The 18922-nt window shown below is 59.0% G+C and overlaps 1 protein-coding gene across 1 annotated transcript in view; it reads right to left on the bottom strand.

The window, feature by feature from the left end:
* Positions 1–9344, bottom strand: part of CASKIN2 (CASK interacting protein 2) — a 31334-nt gene extending 21990 nt beyond the window's left edge. The window contains exon 1 of the mRNA XM_075170024.1: positions 9251–9344. Coding sequence (XP_075026125.1) covers positions 9251–9344 — 94 coding nt within the window. The remainder of the gene's footprint in view (positions 1–9250) is intronic.
* Between the last annotated feature and the right edge of the window lie 9578 nt (positions 9345–18922).

The following is an 18922-nucleotide window of genomic DNA, read 5'->3' as shown; positions in this document are numbered from 1 at the left end:
AAGGCCGGGGAAAGCAGGGCGGCTTTGCCTATGCCCAGTGTGAGGGCTCTTCGCCAGCCAGGTCAGACTCTCCGGCTGCCCACCCAGGTTTCCAGCTGGCCGGGCAATGCCACAAAGCAGGAGAAGCCGTTGCCAAAATCATCTGGCTGGTGGCGCTTTTCTCGTGCCTTGGCTGGAGCAGGATGTTTTCACCCAGCTGTGGCAGTGAAGGATTCCCCCGGAACCCTGCCTGCAGGGGACAGGAGAGGGATGCGACACCCGTATCACTGTGGTGCCGTGCACCACCCTGTGTGTCCCCAGGTGGAAGCAGCAATCACTGATAAACGCATTTAGCAGCCAGTGACGCGGTATGTCCCAGGAGAGGCACCTCCCCATTCCCGTGTTGGAAGCAGGAACCCACACCAGGACCCCGCATCCGTCTCGCCATCCCTGTGGGGGCCTCGGCGGCTGCTGAGTTATTCCGGGCACTGCGTTCCTGTCCCCCTCCTCCCATCCCAGCTGCTCCGGGGCCAGCAAGGAGGGCAGTAGGTTCCTCCCATTGCCCAGCCCAGGCGCCAGAGCTGGCCGGCAGCTGCTCGGGGACCAGCTGGGGACAAGGACAACACGGAGCAGCCCCGTCCCCCAGCGTACTGTGGGAAGGACAAGGGCCGATTTACAGCAAGGCCAAAGGCATCAGAATACGACTGCAATGGATAAGGGGGGTTGGATCTGAGGACCGCCACTCCACAGGCTGAGCTCCAGTCGGCAGCTTCCCACGCGAGGACGGGAAAGGGGGTTGGGGGGCAGCACATCAACACCTCTGAACCTCTAAAGAGCAGGCCCACCTTAGCACCAGAGGTAAACTCAGGCAGGGGCGGCATCCCTGGCCCCTCGTCAAACCAAGGTTGTGCCCGGCTTCCCACAGGGACCCTGCTGCCTGTGCGGACCCTGCCACCAGGTCGGCCCCCTCCATCCTGTTCCCCTGCCTCGGCGCTCCCCACACCCCGGCCCAACGGAGCAGTGGAGGGACGCAAGCCAAGGCCTGCCCGCTCCCTGGACCCCTGCCGGCAACCCGATCTGTTTACGCCTTTCCAGTGCGGCGGGTGCGTGTTGGGAACGGCCCCAGCAAGCCCGAGTTGGCGGCAGAGGCAGGACGGTGAAGCCAAGCGCAGAAACCCCCGCCTGCCTCCTTGCAGCATCCCGGGGGGGTGGCGGGGAGAAAGACGGGGTTGCACAGGGGGAAAAAGGGTCCCCCCACCTCCCTCGGCTCCTTTTCGTAGGAAAAGGCACCCCTTCTTGCACTGTGCCACCCCTCCTGTGGCACCCCATGCCCCCCACCCAACCAGGGAATCATGGCGGGTTGCCTCATCCCCAGGCCCCACCGGCAAATGGCTTTCCGAGCCATGCCAACCTTGCTGGGAAAACAAACAAGCCCTGGAAGCTGCATGTCCCTTCCCGGCCGACGAGGCGCCAGCTTTGCAAGCACGTGGCCGTCCAAGTGTGGGGGCTTAGGGGACTGATGGCCAAGCGCCGGTCCCTGTCCCAGTGCCCGGATTGTCCCCGGGTGGGGCTGTGCAGAGGCACCCACCTGCACTGCTCCTGGGAAGAAATGTTTATCCAGGACAGTATTCATGGGTGTCACCAACACCTGGTGTGAATTCAGCCCCGTGAAGCCGCAGGCATTTTGAGCAGGCTGCAACAGGATAGAGCAGAGCCATGAATTTGGGGGCTCAGAGCTGGACCCCCCCCATGTCCACACCAAGGATGTGGAGGGAACGGAGAAGCAGCTCCAGGACATCCACGTGCAGCCGAGCACGTGCTGCTAAATATAACCAGTGGGACAGATGCTCTGAGCCAGGGAGCTGCCTGTGCCCCAGCACTGCCAAGGAGGAAGCTGAGGGCTCTCCCAAGGCTTGAGCAGCCCTCAGGGTTTGGAGACACAGAGCAGGGTCAGAGGCAGCTCCTCCGTCTGTGCAGGAGCCTCTTCCCCTGCACGGAGGAGTGTTTCCCTTCTTTTTAACCCAGCAGAATTAGCGGGTGCTTGTTCAGGGAAGCCAGGAGGGCTCATGCAGCCCTTCCCACCTGCATCAGCCCAACAAAACCAAACCTGAGGTGCTTCAGGCCAACCAGAGCAGCCCGGGCTGCAGCCCAGAGCAATCCCCACTGCCGTGGCTGTGCTGGCCCCTATGCTGCCGGCTGGGCTCGCTGTGCACCCGTGTCCCCCACGTAGGCAATGATTAGCCACTGGGAAGGACTCTGGTCCCTTTCGGAGGCCACCGAAGCAAGGGGTGCTCACATGGCCTCACCGTGGCAGGGACGCATCTGGGAAGGTCCCCGAGGGGCCGCGCAGGCTGTGAGTTGGGTGTCCTGCCCATGGGAGGGGAAGGTCCATGGGGCTCCCAATCCGCAGTCTCCCTGTTGCTGTTTGCACCCAATTCGGCTCCAGCTGCAAAAGCCCCTTCAGGCTTCTCCATGCCTGTCCTAGCAAAGAAACAAGACGATGCCCCAAGATGGGTTGCTCGAGGCGGGGAGCAAGGACCAAAAGCCAGCCAGACCCTAGGACCGACGCTCCAAGAGGGCAAGAGACACCTGCAAAGTGGGTGGGACAGCCCAAGCCAGCCCCGCCACCGAGGGCACCTCCGTGCCAGGCACCCGACGCCTGCGCCATGCTCACTGACTCCCTTCGCAAGCAGACAGGGCGCCTTACACAACCAGCTGTGCCCGCGGCTGAGGGCAGTGTTACGAAACCTCGGGACTTTTCACCCCTCATGGCACAGCTGCCCACGGGCGTTAGCCGATACAGGCTCTGGCTCCCGGGATGGCACCCAGGGGAGGCTGGGGCGGGGGTCTGGTCACGGTGGCAGCATCGGGGGCCGTGCGTTCTCTCTGCAGCCTTGGCTGGGGCCTGGTGGGGGAGTGGCGCTGGTGCTGGCAGGGCTCGGCGGAAGCGCAGCCGGACGTGTTGCACCAGGCCTGGGATGCTGCAGGAGCCACATACCTGCCGCGCGTGCAGGTTTTCCCTGCTCCTTTATCTCGCCATCGAAGCTATACTCGGTTGCAGCTCCAGCCTTTCTCCCCAGGGTTGCAAACGGCTTGGGGTGCCTGCGCACCTATCCCAGGCACAGGCTGCTGCAGCCCCGGGCATCCCACAGGAGCAAGGGATGGGCGAGGGTGTCCAGCCCTTCCCTGAGAGGGTAAAGATCATCCTGGCAGAGCCATTTCCAAGCAGTTTGGGCATCTCCAGACAGGTCTGTGACTCACTGGGACACCTCGGCAAGGCCCGGGCGATGTTGCAGCCCCAAGGTTGAAGCAGGTCCCTCCCTCTCCATCCCAGGCATGATTTTTTGGGGAAACCAGGATGGGATTTGGGGGAGCCAGAGTGCTCGCAGCTCCTCCCCACCCCTTCGCTTCCTAGAGCAGCCAGAAAGAGGTGGTTTATTGTTATTTAGTTTCTGCCCCTTTCATACTCCTTTGCTGGAGTTTTTGCCAGCGGCAGGCCCCGGGTCTGGCGGGGGGCCAGGGCAGCCGAGGCGCTTTTAAAAACAAAGCAGGGCGCGTGCATGCACACACACACGCACGGCATCCAGCCCCTCTTTTAACTCTTGCCGGGGCGATGCTGCGTGGAAGATGGTTTCCAGCCAGTCAGGAGCATGCAGTAGTGCACTCATGACTGGCTGGAAACTATCTTCCGTGGGGGATGCTGTCGATTGCCACTGGGATCCAATAATTCACTGCCTCCTTCCCAGGGAAACCTTCTTGTGGTGCCGGGATCCTGATGGAGAGGTGGCAGGAGTGATGCTGGTGATGCTGTCGTGGTCCACAGGGACCCGCTTGTCCTAAACAGGGACAACACTGCAACCCCTTTCTAGGTCGCAGCCAAGATCTTTGGACCCAGCAGCCCTGTGGGGGAATGAGAAAAAGGAAGAGCACAATGATGCTTTCGCCTAAAAGCAGCTCCTCTCCCACATGGTAGAAAGCCAGGGAGTGCCGGCAGCATGCACCCAGCATCCCCAAACCCGCAGGGCCAACTGCCTTTTTGCACGGGTCGCTGCCATCCAGAAAGTCTCTATCCACCAGCTCCTTCCTGCCTGCAACCAGCCCCGTGCCCCCAGCACATCCCTGGCCCCAGCCGGAGGATGGGACGCCCACGCTGGCGGTGTCCTTGCCATGTCCCCTCCTCCCCTGCCTAGGCGCAGCCCTGGGGAGCACCGTCCCCGTTACGGTGCTCGTGTGCCGCCGGCAGCCAGGCACATGCCGTCCCATGGCTCGGGGCTGCCCTCCCTGTTTGCATCCAAATCATCCCATGTTTATGGGTCAGACAGCCAGAAGAGCCTCCGCAGCCCTCGGGAAGGGAGGGCTGAGCCCCCTGGTCTGGGCTGAGTCACTGGGAAGTGCCCAAAGGATGGAAATCCCCCTCCTGTGCCAAACCTCAGCCTCCTGCCTGTGACACCGGGGATGGCCGCCAGCCTGGCTCCATCCATGGCCCTGAGGGACCTCCGCATCCCCCTGAGAGACCGGCAAGTCCCTGGGATACCCCAGGGCTGCCCGGCCATCCCCAAGGGAAGGCAGCATGTCCTGGAGCAGCCCCGACAGACGCCACACTTGTCCCCTTCCCCAGAACTAGCCCATTTTTCCCCCCACTCTTTTACCCAGGCAGGGAAAAGGCAGCTGCAGGTGGCCCAGGCTGATAGCAAGGAGCCCCAGGCTGCCCTGCCAACAGGTTTTCAAAGGCTAGGGACAGAAATACAGACCTGGGACAGGGGGACATGTGGACCTGTGAACACAGGAAGATGGGATGCAGAGGGGCGTGGGGCCAGGCACCCCAAGGAGGCCATGCCCGCTGGGCTGGGTGATGCCCAGCACAGCCTCCTCCGTCTCCCTGTCTGACGCTGTTTGCTCGTGCCTTATCTCCTGCGCTCGGCACGGTGACGCTTTCCCCGGCTCTGTGCACACTGGCGGCAGCTGGGCCCCTTTCCAAACACAACACCCGTTAGAGGCTGGCTTTGAAAAGCAACCGCTTTACTTTCACCACCGCTGCCTGTGTGGGGCTCTTTCTTTCTGGGGAGAGAGGTGAAAAAAAAGCTGGGACAGCCAGGATATGGGTGGGAAAACCCACCAAGCAAACACCAACACCAGGCTGCCAGAGGAGACCCTCATCCCCGTGACGCCGGGAGCCACATGAGGAGGAAGAGAAGGGGGGGGAAGACAGACACACCCCCCCCCCCATGCCACGCAGCTGCAGCGCCGCCGCCATCCATCCCCGTGGCTGCCATGCTCGCCAGAGCTTTTGAACCCTCTTTTCTCCCCCTCCCACCCACCCACCCACTGCGGGCTGGTTCAAAAGCAGATTTCGGTAGGCTGTGGGGTGGTGGGGTCCCTGGTGCGGGGCGGCCGCCAGCCGGGCTCCCCTGGGCACGACGCCTCGCCCTGCTCCTGGCTCAGTCTCGGCGGAAGAGGGAGTTTTGCCCGTTTCGGCAGAGTTTCTCGGCGTCTCTCCGCAGGCGTGCCCACGGTCTTTCCAAGCCGGCGTGCGGCTGCGGAGCCGGTCCAGCCCGTCAGACCTACAGCATGCAGGGAGAGGAGGGGAGGACACGGCCGAGAACGCTTGGGAACCCGGCCTTGAAACTCAGGCTTCAAGGAACGTGGCCAGGGCCACACTTGGGCTCAGTGGCAGAGTCGGGTCCAGCCGCCTGCACTGCCCAGGGCAGGACTGGAGTGGGCAGGGTGCCCAGACAGGGGCAGCAGGGGAAGCCATCGGCTGTAACAGAGCCTGAAATAATAAAGATCCTGCCCGAGGCCGGTCCTGACTCTTCCCCACAGTCAGACCACACAGAGCAGCCGGAGCACCCAGGGCTTGGGACAAACCTCCCTTGGGAGCAGCAGCAAAGAGGAGGACGGTCCTCTTCAGTGAGGGGTGATGGCATGCTGGGCTTGCTAGCCAGCACAAAGGCACATCCAACAACATCGCAAAATAACCCCCAAACTGTGAAAAGGAGTGACTTCTTCCCCAAAAAACTATGGACCCGCTGCCACTGAGAGAAGGATAAAGCCCAGCAGAAGGTGAAGGGAGGGCAGGTGTTTCTGCAGAGGATGGGGACACAGAGTGCCAGTGGCAAAGGCTAACAAATCACAGAAGAGGTATTAAACCTCACGCTTTGGGGCTTAAGCTGATATTGCTACCAGGGATTAGGAGGAAATTTAAGGGAGAAGGAGAGAGCAAGTTATCCCACAAGTTATCCCCCATGCAGTCTCACAGCACGCGGAGCAACATTGTCCCTCTCCTGCCCAGCTGGATGGGTGACAGCAGCATCCGAGGGCCGGCACCACTTTTGGGAAAACCTTGCTGTGCTTTGTGCTGTCAGGATGCAGCAATGAGGGGCACCAACCCAAACATCGAGATAAAGCCAAGACCCCCTGCAAGCTTCGCTAGCATTTAACAACTTGCTAGGTCACAACCCAGGCACAGCCAAGTCCCGGGCACCCACCCCTGTCCTCAATATATCCACGGTCTGGACAGCACCGACATAGCTAGTGAAATGGGGCAAGTCACTGGTAAAATGGGGCAAGCGGCTGGCCAAAGCTGGCCGAATCTCCTGGAGGCAGCAGCTGAACCCCAGCAGGGCTTCGCTCCCTGTCCTTGAGAGTTTAACGCCAGTTTGCTCAGCTGACGCCCTTTCTTTGCACTTTGCGCACGTTTAAACAAAAGCCTTCACCACTCCCTTAAGGAAGGCAAACAGCGAGTCCAGCTCTCATCAGCTTCCACACTTGCCCCGCAGCATCAGCCCAGCATCCCCTGCCCCTTAGCCCTGCACATCCAGGGATGGGGACACGCAAAACTTGCTAGGCACCATCCAGCTCCAGGAGCCGTCACCCTTCCCAGGGACGAGAGCCCTGGCCAGGGGGCTCTGCCTCTCACCTCCCCTGGGAGACCCAGCCCCTCGGTGTCACGGCAGCCACCCCGGGCCAGCCAACTGGCATGTTGTTGGTGAGCGCGGCCAGCCCAGGGAAGCGATTGATCACCAGGGAGAAAGGCCAAAGCCGTGACAGGTCGTTTAACAATTTCAATTAAACTCTGCAGCGCTCCGACGCAGAGGGGAGGGGAGAGGGAGAGAGAGAAGGAAATCAAAAAGCGGGATGTTTCTATTGCTGCGCCGGGGAACCTCAGCAAAGTGCAGCCAACTCGGCAGGAGCAGCCTGGCTTTCCCAGAGGAGACCCCCCTTTCCAGCTGCAGAAGTGACCACGGCATCATCCCAATGTCCCCTTCCTGCAGGCGGGACGCCTGCCCTCCCCCTCCTGCCCCCAAAACTTTCTCCTTGCCCCTCTCACCGCCTTATAATAATAGGTGCTGTGACCCACTTGTATGGCAGCGCTCGCACAGGGAGGAGGGCTGCACATGGTGAATATTAAAAAACGTGTCCCTGAAATTCCCGCTGCCGGGACTGGCGCTTGATTTTTGCTTATGTGCGGTGACTTTTTTAGGTACAGGAAGCCCCAGAGGGCTGATCACAGCAACTGAGCTCCCAATCCACTGAGACAGCAGAAGGACTCTTAGACAGATTTAAAAAAAAAAAAAAAAATCAGCATCTCAGCCTGTCATATGAAAAAGGCACTTTAATGAGCAGCAAATGCAGTAAATGCTCAGCCCACATAGCATCAGTGAGCGGAGGGAGAGGGAACTGTAAGGGATGGGGAGCGGCGATGCCCTCCATGCCGGGGACGAGCCCCTGGGACCAGGCAAGCCCACACAGCGGGTCCAGCTCGGGAGCTGCAGCAGTGGCCTTGCAGGGGTATGGGCTTTTTGCCCGCCTTCCCCCCCTCCAAAGGAATAAAACAAAAATAAGCAGAGGGAGCTGCTGATGCCGCTGCAGTGGGTGCCCCACAGCTAGAGGGAGGGGAAGACACCAGAGGGAAAACACAGATGGGGTCTAACTGGGAGAGAGTTACTGGAGGGGACCAGAAGAAACAAGTGTAACTTCACCCCTCTGAGTGTGCAGGAGGAGAGCCACGGGCACCCCAGCCTGCCCACGCCGGCCATGGGACACCAGCTCGGGGGAACAGGGCTGCGTCCGCCGGCGGGACGCTCACATCCTGACGTGATTTATTGCCTTGGGGGTGTCCTTCAACCTGCCTGCACAGGCAAACCTCTCTCGCTCCAGCTCAGGACCCCGTACGGGCGCAGTCCCTGAGCGCAAGCAGAGGCAATGGCACTCAGTCCCTTCACCCAGGGAGGGGGCACCAGGCACCCCCTGTTCTGGGAAGGAGGTAGCCCCCAGCCCTCCTACAGGCCCGGCAGTTGGGATTTGCAAAGTTTTGGCCCCAATCAAAGCTTTCCAGTAGCTGATCCAGGGGAGTTCTTCTCCTGCCTGAGTTTCCCCTCTCCCTCCCCAGGACAGTTTTTTCCCCTCCAGCTTTCCCACACATACCCATGAGACCCCCCACGACGAGCAGCCCTGGCAGGTCCTGCACTCCCCAGCCCAGAGAAGCTCCCGCAGCCTGGGCAGGCGCCATCCACTGTCCCCCAGCCACACACCACACCGAGAGCCCTTTTATTTACTTTTCCTAGTTTTCTTCTCTTGGTAGGTCACGAGAAGCGACCAGGAGCTCAGCTCTCTACAAGGGCACCATGGCACCAGCCAAGATCTGCTCTTCCACCCTTCCATCCTCCCCATCTCCTCCAGATGCCGTGTGGCGCCTGCAGGACGCCGGTGCCCTTGGGGATCCCCACAAGCCCGACGTTCGCTCCAAGCCATGCTTGCTGCTGACCTTTCCAAGAGCACGTGCAAGAAAACAGCCCTGCTGAAGGGTTAAACATTACCAGACTGAAATTCAAGGCTTGACGATTGGTTCCAGTCGACTGGCTGGGATGATAATTTTTCACAAGATAAATACAGCCAGGAGCGAGCGGCAATAGCTAAAGACCCTTTGTAACAGCGTCCCCCGCCTAAGCAGCTTCGCTTCCCGCCAATGCTGCCGTTTCCCTGTGCCCATACTTGCTCAGTAGCCCACACTTCAGGGCCACCGGCCCCGAGCCCGAGGGTAACCCCAGCCCTGCCGGGAGGATCGCTTACAGCCAGTCATTTATCTGCACAGGCTGCGCTTGCGCTCCCGCCACCAGCCACGGTGTAACTCATGCGCTGGGGTTCGTTCAGAGCCAGCCCTTCCACCTTAGCTTAGGTAGCACCGAGCCCGCTGCCGGGACTCACACCCTGGGACAGGCAGCGGTGCCTGGCCAGGGAGAGGGAGCCCGCAGCTCTACACCCAGGTACTCACTGCTCTTGGATGCCTTGATCTTGGCCACTAGTTTCTGCACACCAGGTATATCCCCGTTCTTCACGGCCTGGATCAGCTCCTGCTCTCGCCCCATCGCAGACAGGTGGGAGCGGCGGCGATGCAGAAGGCAGAGACCCTCAGATCCTGGAGGCTTATAAAGCCATGGGAATAAGCTCGTAATTCCTCAAAACAAACTTTGATGGGAGACGAAATCCAGCAAGAAAGATGCTTTGCAGTCCCACGGGACATAAAAACCAGAAGGAATAAGTCTTTCTGTTAAGGACAGAAGTCCCTTTCTGTGTTGGGAGGAGCACGACCTGGATGGGGTTTGGTTGGAGAACATGCGTTCAAATTAAAATGAGAAATAGTTCAGCACCTGGGGACGAGCTCCCGGCAGCACCAGGGCTCCACGAGACAAAGCCAGGTGGCTCAGGGCAGGGCAGCCAGCGCAGTCGGCATCGGAATGCCCTCAGCCTCTCACAGCACTCCCAGAGCTGGAGGTGTCGTGCTTTGCTCCCCTCACCAGGCTCTGCTGCGCTGATGAGTCCCTAATTCTTCCCAAAGAGATTACAGACTCGTCGCCATCTGGAAGTTATAGATCCTCCCTCTCTGGTGCTCATTAGCCCCTTCGTTTCGGCATTCCTCTTGGCGACGGCACTGCAGCCACGCTGGGGAGCCCTGCACACGGCTGAGCCCTGGCACGGCAGCCTGGGACCTGCAGAGGGGAAGAGCAGAGTCAGCCCTCAAAGGCCATTTACCTCCCGGCTCCATTGCAACAGCTTTTGTATCTGTGCCGAAGAACGAATACTTTGACTATATTTAGTCCTGGCGGGACTTGGCTCGTCCTTGTGTTAAATGAAGAGGGAAGAACCTGCGGAGGAAACCTCCCGAGGGGGTGGCTGAGGAGCGGGACGGGGGCAGAGAGCCTTCCCCATCCCCCCGGGGCTGCACATGCCATCCCCTCCCTAAAGGCAGCACATGGGGCTCGGGGCACCACGATGTCTCCCCCTCTCCTTTCCCGGTGGCAGCACCCAAGGGATGGAGCTGGGCAGGTTTAGCCAAAGTCCTCTGCAGGCCACGGGAGTGGGTCAGCCTGCCTGGCACCCTTCCCCTCCTGTTCAGGGGTAGACCCTTACCCTCTGGATTACCTGTGAAGCTCAGTGCCCTGGGACCCAAGACACTCTTTAACCAGTACGTGAGCTCTCTCTGGCCTAAGCGAGGAGCTGGGTATAATTCAGCAGCACAACCACGCTCAGGAGAACAGGATCAAGCCCACATCCTGGCCAGCTGGGGTACCCCGGAGAGTGCACGGGGTCCCGTGGCAGCTGTTCACGCAGCTGTGCCCTCCCACTGCGCCCAGGCTGCCCAAACTGGGTGGCGAGAAAATCCCTCCTGGTTCAGGGCCATGCATCTGGCAGGCTGCTCTGACACCTGGGGAGGAGCTTGTGCGCAGGGGGGCAGGGAGTGTGCGCCATGCCAGCTGCAAGGCCATCGCCAGATCACCCCGCGACTCCCCCGTGCCGATCTGGGCTGGATCGGAACCGGCTCCGGTTTCCCCAGCCATAAAGGGCTGAGGGCAAGCACTCTTAGAAGGGCTCAGGCGTGCCATCTCCCTTCCCAGAGTGCTTGCCCTCAGCCCTTTATATAATAGCAGGTGTTGCTTCCTCTGAGCAATTGAAGTCCCTGTTTTGAGGATGGAAGCCACAGGGGAGAGAAGGCAACAGCGGGAAGAGAGGTCCTGCCTGGGTCAGGGGTGGGGGGGGCAAAACCAGAAGGGGCGTCCCATGGCACAGCATCGCTCAGCCCACCCATGGTAAAACTGGAAGCTGCAGCTGCCCACAAGCATGGACTACCCATGGGCTCCCCGTGCTCCAGCCCTCCCCAGGGTGCAGCGGTATTCAGGGCAGCCGGAGAGGCGATGCTCCGGTGCTGGCTTAACTTCTCGGACGAGGGGATGCTGAGATTCCCACACCAGGCTGGGGGGTTCTCTCCCCGTTGTCGCTCCCCTAGAGCCCACAGTTCGTTCAGCTGACGAGCCCCTGGGCACTGGGGCTGCCTGGGGGCTTGGTACCAGGCACTGAGGCCAGTGCCCGCCGAAGTCAGTTGTCACCTCCCTGCATCCTGGGGCACCCCTACTCGCTTATCTACGTTACAACAAAGTTTCAGCCACTTGACTCAGACTAACCTCTTGCCACAAACAAATCCCCTCCTGAAACCTCCTGCATTGCACCGTCTTCAAAACTATTTCATTTAACCCCGTGCACTGCATCCAAGTTTGTGCTACTCTTCAAAAGCGCTCACAAAAAGTGAGTGTGAGGGCACTAAGACTATTTAGTCATTTATTAAAAAAGTCTGCACGGCCTCACTTAGAAAACAGCCCCATGCTGCTGCCTACCTCTCCTGGAGCACGTGAGGCTCAGCGAGTAACTCAGAGGTATCGAGAGCTCCGAATACCGATCTCCACCTCTTCAGCCTCTCGAGAGAAGAGCAGCAGCGAAGGTAAAATTCGAGAAATGCACAAAGCTGGAAAAGCAACAGCAAACATCCCTCCCACCCGAGCAGAGCTGAGCCTCCAGCCCAGGAATCCACCTGGAGAACCAAGAAAGTATCCCAAACATTCCCACAGCCAACAGCAGCGCCGGGAAAAAGGAGGGAGAGGAGGAAAAAAAAAACCCAAACACAAACCAATTACGTAAGTGGAGAAGAAAAGATGCGAAAGAGCAGCAGGCACCAGGACTAGATCCCGAAGGGGCGGGCGCGAGAAGCTCGCCTCCCCCGGGAGGCCCCCGCGCTGCCCGCCGCCGGGGCGAGGGGGGCACCGGCCGCGTCTCCGCCTCCCCCCACCCCGGGACCGGGCCGCTCCCTCCTTCGGGGAGGGCTCGGGGGGATTTTTGCCCCCACCGAGACGAGTCGCTCCGCTGCTTCTGCGAGCGGCCCGGGCCAGGCGGGCTCCGCAGCCGGCGGCCCCACTCACCTGCCGGCGCTCCCCGCCGCGCCGGGGCGAACCGAGCCGCACTGGACCGGACCGCGCCACGCCGAGAAGTACGGAGCCGAGCCAAGCAGCAACTTGCGGAGCCGCGCGCAGCGGGAGCGGCACCGGGACCGGAGCGAGCGGCGCGGTCCCGGCTGCCCGGCTCGCAGGGCGGGCGGCGCTCGGCGAAGTCCCGCTCAGGCCGGCCCCGTCCCGGCAGGAAATCCCTCCCCGGCCCGGCCTGATTGGAAAAGCCCGGCGGGTTGTGCGGGCTGGGCAGGGCCGGGGCTGCTGTCACTCACCGTGATGCGCCGGCAGATTTGGGCAGGGGCAGGGCCGCCGCAGCCCGGCGCACCGGCACCGCTCCCGCCCCGCCCCGGGGGATGCCCCTGGGGCTCCCGGGTAAGTGCCTCGCTTTGAACGGGGACTGGCCGGAGAGCCACCGCGGTCCGGGACCGGCTCCGGCGGGCGGGCCCGACCCGGTGCTCCGGGACCGGCGCCGGGGGTCGAGCCCCCATCCTCGACCCGGTGCTCCGGGACCGGCCCCGGGGGGGGGGAGGGGGGGCGAGCCCCCGTCCTTGACCCGGTGCTCTGGGACTGGCCCCGGGGGGGGCGAGCCCCCACCTTCAGCCCCAGACCGACCCAGTCAGCCCTTTGCCCCCTCCACCACCGACCACCCTGGCAGAGGAGTGCACAGGCTGCTGGTGGCAGCCCCGGGACCAAAATCCACCGATCACCAGCTGTCCAAGCCCCAAATTAATATCCTACTCTGACAAAACACTAAAACCACCAAAAATCACCCATTTCTGCCGGTCCTCAAGAGAAACACCAGAGCTGAGTGCTCCCCCAAGCACAGTTCTCTTAAAACAAGAGCTGCCTAATAAAGCTGGACAGCTTTTGCTGCATGATACCACTGGATTATCATCAACTAATCAGATTAAAAACACACAGAGGCTTTGATTTTATTCACTAAGTGCCCAGCCCACAGCTCCCTGGGGAAGTTGCAAAGATCCAGTACCTCTTCAAACCAGGCCCCATGACATTTCGCCAAATGATGGTTTCGTGAGCAATCCCAATAAGGGGGATCCTTGGCGAGGAAGAGGAACTGACGTTTCAAGACACACCCTGTCTTTTCAGTTCGGGAATAAAGAGATTATTATGCACATCTAATTAGAAATGTCAACATTTTACGGCTGCTACGTTGAAGCGTGAAGCTGTAAGTAGCCCTGCTAGGAAGGGCTGTGAAGTGAAAGGTCTTGTTATTCCTCCTGTGAGTTTTGCCAGAGTTTGTAAAGCGCAGTGACATTTATAATAATCCTCTGAATTTATGTAGCACCTTTTGTCTTTTTAAGGATCTTAATTAAGCTTTGCAGCTCCCTGAGCACAGACTAAACCCGCTTTGCAAGAGGAGCCCAGGCCCCACTTTGTACAAAATGTGTGTCCTGTTCCAGGCAGGAATAGGACTTTTCCACCCCAATGACCGCAACACCGCAGTAAGGGCATGCCGCACCCGTATTCCCATCCAAAGCTTGTGCCACTTCAATCACACTCGTGTGGTTAAAGCTGGGTAATTTAAGCTTTAATAGCTGGTGTCACACAAGCCTTTTGAACGGAGGGTGCCACTGGAGGGTTTACCTCGATTTACTAGAAATCCACCATTTCTAGCGGAGCCTTTGAACATTAAACCACATATCAGCGCTCCTGATTCCACACCAAAGCCTGACGCCTTTGCTTTACGTCCCTGCCCACAGGTAGGCAGCAGAGAGGGGATGACCAGGCAGTGGCCCCCATTTCCTATCATGTATCTCACAGCTTTCCATCAGCTCTCAGAAGTTGAACGGCTAGTGGGTGATCCCAGCACAAAGACATGCCAGCAGCTCCAGCCATGTCCACCTTGCAGAGTCAACAGACTCACCGTGACATTTATCCCTATGTGTCCGCAGAGCAGGTGCCAAGAGCATCGATCGAGTTTCTGCTGCAGAGAAACCCCTTTAACATTTTGCTACCTCTCCGCACTGGGGTGAGATGTTTGCAGTCTACGGGGTTTTTGGGGTGCAGGCACCCTTGGATGGCCGGCCCTGTCCTCAGCCCCTGCAGAAAGGTGCCCAAGGCAGCACTGATTCATGTCCTCCAGTTTGGGTGCGGGGCCTAGGGGCTCCCACCCAGGGCCCCTGCTCCTGCTCGCAGATCTTCGGGTCGATGTTGCCATCTAGAGGCCCCTGCTACACAGATCATCTTCTTGCAAAGTATCGGGAAAGAGTTGGTTTTTTTTTTAATTCAGCGCATTTCATTTCAAGGCAGCTTTTCGGGGTTAGGGGCTGAGGGGGAGGAGCAGATTAGCTGCTCCTACAGTCGATGTGGTTTTGACTCAAAATACCACTGCTTAATGCTTTGCCAGCTCTCCCCAGCCCATGTCTTATACATCTGATCGATGGCTGCAACTCATACCAGCTCGTCTCGCAGCCCTAGCAGCTGTTCAAACCCCTCCTCTCTACTCTGAGATTCGTTTTTTTACCCCATCCTCAAAACAATGTGATGCATTTGCTAGCAGGGAGGGAAGGAGCCCCGCTGGCAGGAGCGATTCACGCAGTGGCATCCACAGCAGCTCCGCTGCCAGCGCTGGCTCCAGGTGAGGCTGTTACAGACATGGCTCCAAGATCTGAGAGTGCAAAACTCCCACTCCTAGTCTCACCCATGAAAGCCAAATTTGGAAAGTCGGGGCAATCTCATCCACACCAAGCAGGAATGGGTAGGACAGCTGCAAAGGTCCACACCAGACATCCAAAACATTTTAAGTATGGATGGAAACATACTTCTCCCCTCTCAGCTTCGGCTCCTCCTGTTTAAAACCATAGGGGACTGGCCCAGCTCGACCTGAAGACTTGCTGCTGCAACCCCAAAACTGCCTCTCGCACCCAGCTAGGGGGAGGCTCAGCCTAACGTGGGAGTAAAGGCAGCCGTGCAGGCAGAGGAGGATTCCTGCAGGCAAACAGGGTTGCTTTCCCTGGGTGGGTGTGCAGACGCTGCTGCCCGGACGCTCCTAATTCAGGGACAGAGAGGGGCTGGAGGCTGGTTCCTGCACATCCATAAGGGCAACACCATGGCAATGGAGGCTGTGGCACCCCACAATGGCACCATGGTATCTGTCCTGCGGGGAAGAAGGAGCAGGCTGAAGATGAAGCAGGTTGAGGAGCAGCCTCTCCCACACTGAATCAGGCCACGGCAGAAAGCAGGTTATTGTCCAGATTTAAAACCAGCCACAGGAGCCCTTCCTGCACCTCCCGACATTCATTCCCATAGCACCTGGCTCGCTGAGCACCGAAAGGCGACAGGTGCCCTACTGCTGGGCTTTGGTACTGTCCGTAAGCAGCCCAGCAAGTCTTGGTCTCATTCCTAGTGGCCAGCAGTCACATCCCATCCCCGGGGACTCTTCCCTGCGCAGGCATCTGTCCCCTCCCGCATGATGTCCAGTAGAGGCATTTCCCACCTGGCTCAGCACTCCTCGCTGGACGCAATGTCAAGGGCAAAGCTAGAGAAGGACAGGAGAATCCGGACACACAAGGTGCTTACCTATGCATTTACTCCATCGCCTTTTATAAACCCTCCTGGCAATAGCTGCTGCTGGAAGAAGCCCAAGGAGGAAAACCAGGGGGTTTGATCAAGAGGGAGATGCACTGCCTACAAGGAAAAGGATGCTGTGCTCCCAGGGACCAGGTGCTGGCTGGGGATTTTTGGGCTGGTTTGGCCTCAGACACCTCCTGCCCCCACACCACGTGCAGCAGAGTCGCTGCCTGCAGTCTCGGGCTGGCCACCGCTGCCAGCAGGGCTTCAATACCAGGACACATCCCAGCCCCAAGCCAGAACCTGGACACAGCTCCTTGTGCAGGTGCCCTGTGAAGCTGAACATCAACCATATTATAAAAAGCAGCAGTGACTGCCCTTTGCAGAGCTGGTGGCACCCGCTGGTGGCAGACAGTAACGTAAACCGTACCTAGAGTTGGCTTTCCAGCAGGTAACAGGGCTTTGGAGATGATTTAGGAAACTCTGCTCAGCTACAGTCTTTTACAGCAAAGAAATGCCCTGCACACATGCAACCTCAAGTAAGCAGCCCCTGATTACATTGATCTGCTGAAGTCCAGCTCCGAGCTCCCTCAAAAAGCAGCTCCGCAGCCACAGCTCGAACATGCGTGAGCTGTGAGTAGGAGTTACAGCCCATACCAGCCTCTGCCCTGGCACGGCAAACCCCACTCACAATCCCTTCCCCTGCATCCGCGTGGGAAATTGGGCCGGCACGGGGCTCCCAGCAGGAGCAGCCTTGCCACATGCCAACACTTGGCTCCCACCAGACTCACCTCTCCCTGGCACACATGTGCTGCTGCTCACACCATCCTCCCCATCTGCCTGCTTTCCTCCTCCTTCACGAGCCTCCCCGTGCTGACAGCCACTTCTTTCTGGTCCTGTGCCTTTCTTTTCTCTCCGTCTCCCTTGCTCAGTCCCTCTCTCAGGAAATTAAAGATAATCCTCCCTTTTTTTGCTGCCGGATTCCCTGTTTAACATTCGCTGTGTGTGCTTGCGCTGATTCAAAACGGGATTAGACTTTCTGTTGCTTTGATGTCAGTTGGGCTTTGCACTTAAGGCAGAGGGGGAAAAAGAAAATGTCTGTTAACAAACCTCTTGAGTTCTGCCCATCCGCTTGCACCCATCCTGCAAATGAAGGTCAGGGACATTTACCTGCAGAAACTGGGTCCCCTTCCACTGTCAATCCCGGGGGAATAGACCAACTTGCAACCCCAGCACCATGGTCCCTGCTGGATGTTATTCTCTGGAAATGCCCAATTTCCACTCTGACTATGTTATCATCCAGCACTGTGGAGGCTGAATGGCTCCCTTCAGGAGGGAGGTGTCATTAATCATCGGAGAACCACAACTCATTGGCTGTCAGTGAATATTGCAACTTCCAGCTGCCACGCAGCAGGGAGTGTGCAGGCCACCAGCATCAGTTCAATAGAGATTGGGGCTCAGGGCTGCCCACCAGGAATACCCTGAGCCACTCATTTCTAAGGGAGAAGCAGGTGCTGCAGGGTGGCTAAGATAGAAATCCGTACCCTGCTCTTTGTGGTGTGACACTTGTGCTACAGCACAGTCCATGAATTGGGCATTTCCCTCTGCTTCCTCAGGCCTGAGCTTCTGCCTTTGAAGGACAAGGACTTGGGGTTATTTTCACTGGCCAGTACCTCCAACACCAGTCTGAAGCAGACGAAGAGCATTTTTCTCATGCTGTCTGCGACAGTCTTGCTTTGCCTCCGAGACACAGCTCCTTGAGTCCATGATGTCCAAACTAGCCTGCAGTACAGTTTGGAGCTGGGGCATGATCTCCCCCATCTCTGCCCTGCACTGATCTCACACCAGAAAAGAGCCTTTTACATGGGATTCTGCAGAGCTGAGACCAGGGCTGGGATCTGATGGTGGGTCCTATTCCTGCTCATCCAGGACAGCCCTTTCCCAGGGGCCTGCAGGTGGTTTCTGCTGCCTGATGCTCCAGCTCTGTTCCCATCTCAGCTTCAGCACATAGGCAGTTGGGTCTCTTCTGGGTAACAGGTAGGTCTAGGGGCTGCAGAACCGGAAATGTTTGGTTACAACTGGAACCATCCCAGCAGCTTCTGCAGGTTGTTCGGGAAAGTGGTTCCATGGGTGAGCACAGACAGGACCTACCTCCCAGCCCTGTCCCCAGAGAGAGGCACAGCCAGCACCTGCAGAGCAGAAGTGGGGGCACGGCACACCTAAGCTCTCCCTGGGATCTGGCAGCTGTAATCCCTCTGTCACCCACACCACGCTACTGTGCTCCAGCCCCAGCTGGCACGGCCACTGCATCGGGCATCCTCCAGGATTGCCCAGGGATTCGGGACGCGCCTCTGCCAACAGCACAGTGTCTAATCCATTTTGCCCAGTGCACGCACACAGACTTGATTAATGTCTGCAATGAGCTCCATCCATCATCGGGGAGTAAAGGAGATTAACTCCGCAGCACGCCTGCCTCATGTTGATCCCATACTCCAGGCCCCTTGATTAATGGTGAGGCTGCCTTATCTGTCAGGCCAGGAAACATGAATATCCGGGTTGACTGGGGATGAAGGGAAGCTGCGGGCGCTCGGGCTGCAGACGGGGCGCTACCGGCCTGGCTACTGGCTATGCTCTGCCATCGGGGCCGTGATAACGCACCCCCTGCTCCCCATGCTGCAGCCCCATTCCCGTTGCTCTCTGCCTCTCTGCACCCTCTGCTCCTTCCTCACAGCTCTTCCCTGCCATGCTGGCAGGGACGGCTGGAGGGAGAGCAGCAACTGGAGCACTGATGCATCCCTGCAGGAATGCAATGTCAAAACCCAAAGTCTGGGGCTCCATTTCCCCTTGAGGGTCAGCGGGGAAGATGTCACTCCCCATCCACGGAGGGAATTCAGACGAGCCAATTTGGAGGCCTGGAGTAACCCAGGCAAATCCCCTCCCGGGGCCGTGGGTGAGGCTGCGGCTGACCAGCGCTGTGGAGGACACGTGAGTAAAGTGGATCCAGGGGATTAGCGGTGCCATCTGGATGGGCTCCAGCTCCTGCCCCTGGCTTGCCGCTGATGCTTCATTAACAGCTCTCTCCTTTCAGCTCTCGTCTCCTTGGCTTCTGCTGTGATCAGCTGGGCTGGAGTTTTGTTGTC

Source organism: Calonectris borealis, chromosome 20 (assembly GCF_964195595.1).
Source record: "Calonectris borealis chromosome 20, bCalBor7.hap1.2, whole genome shotgun sequence".
NCBI classification, from domain to species: domain Eukaryota; kingdom Metazoa; phylum Chordata; class Aves; order Procellariiformes; family Procellariidae; genus Calonectris; species Calonectris borealis.
This window is presented reverse-complemented; position numbering and strand designations above follow the sequence as displayed.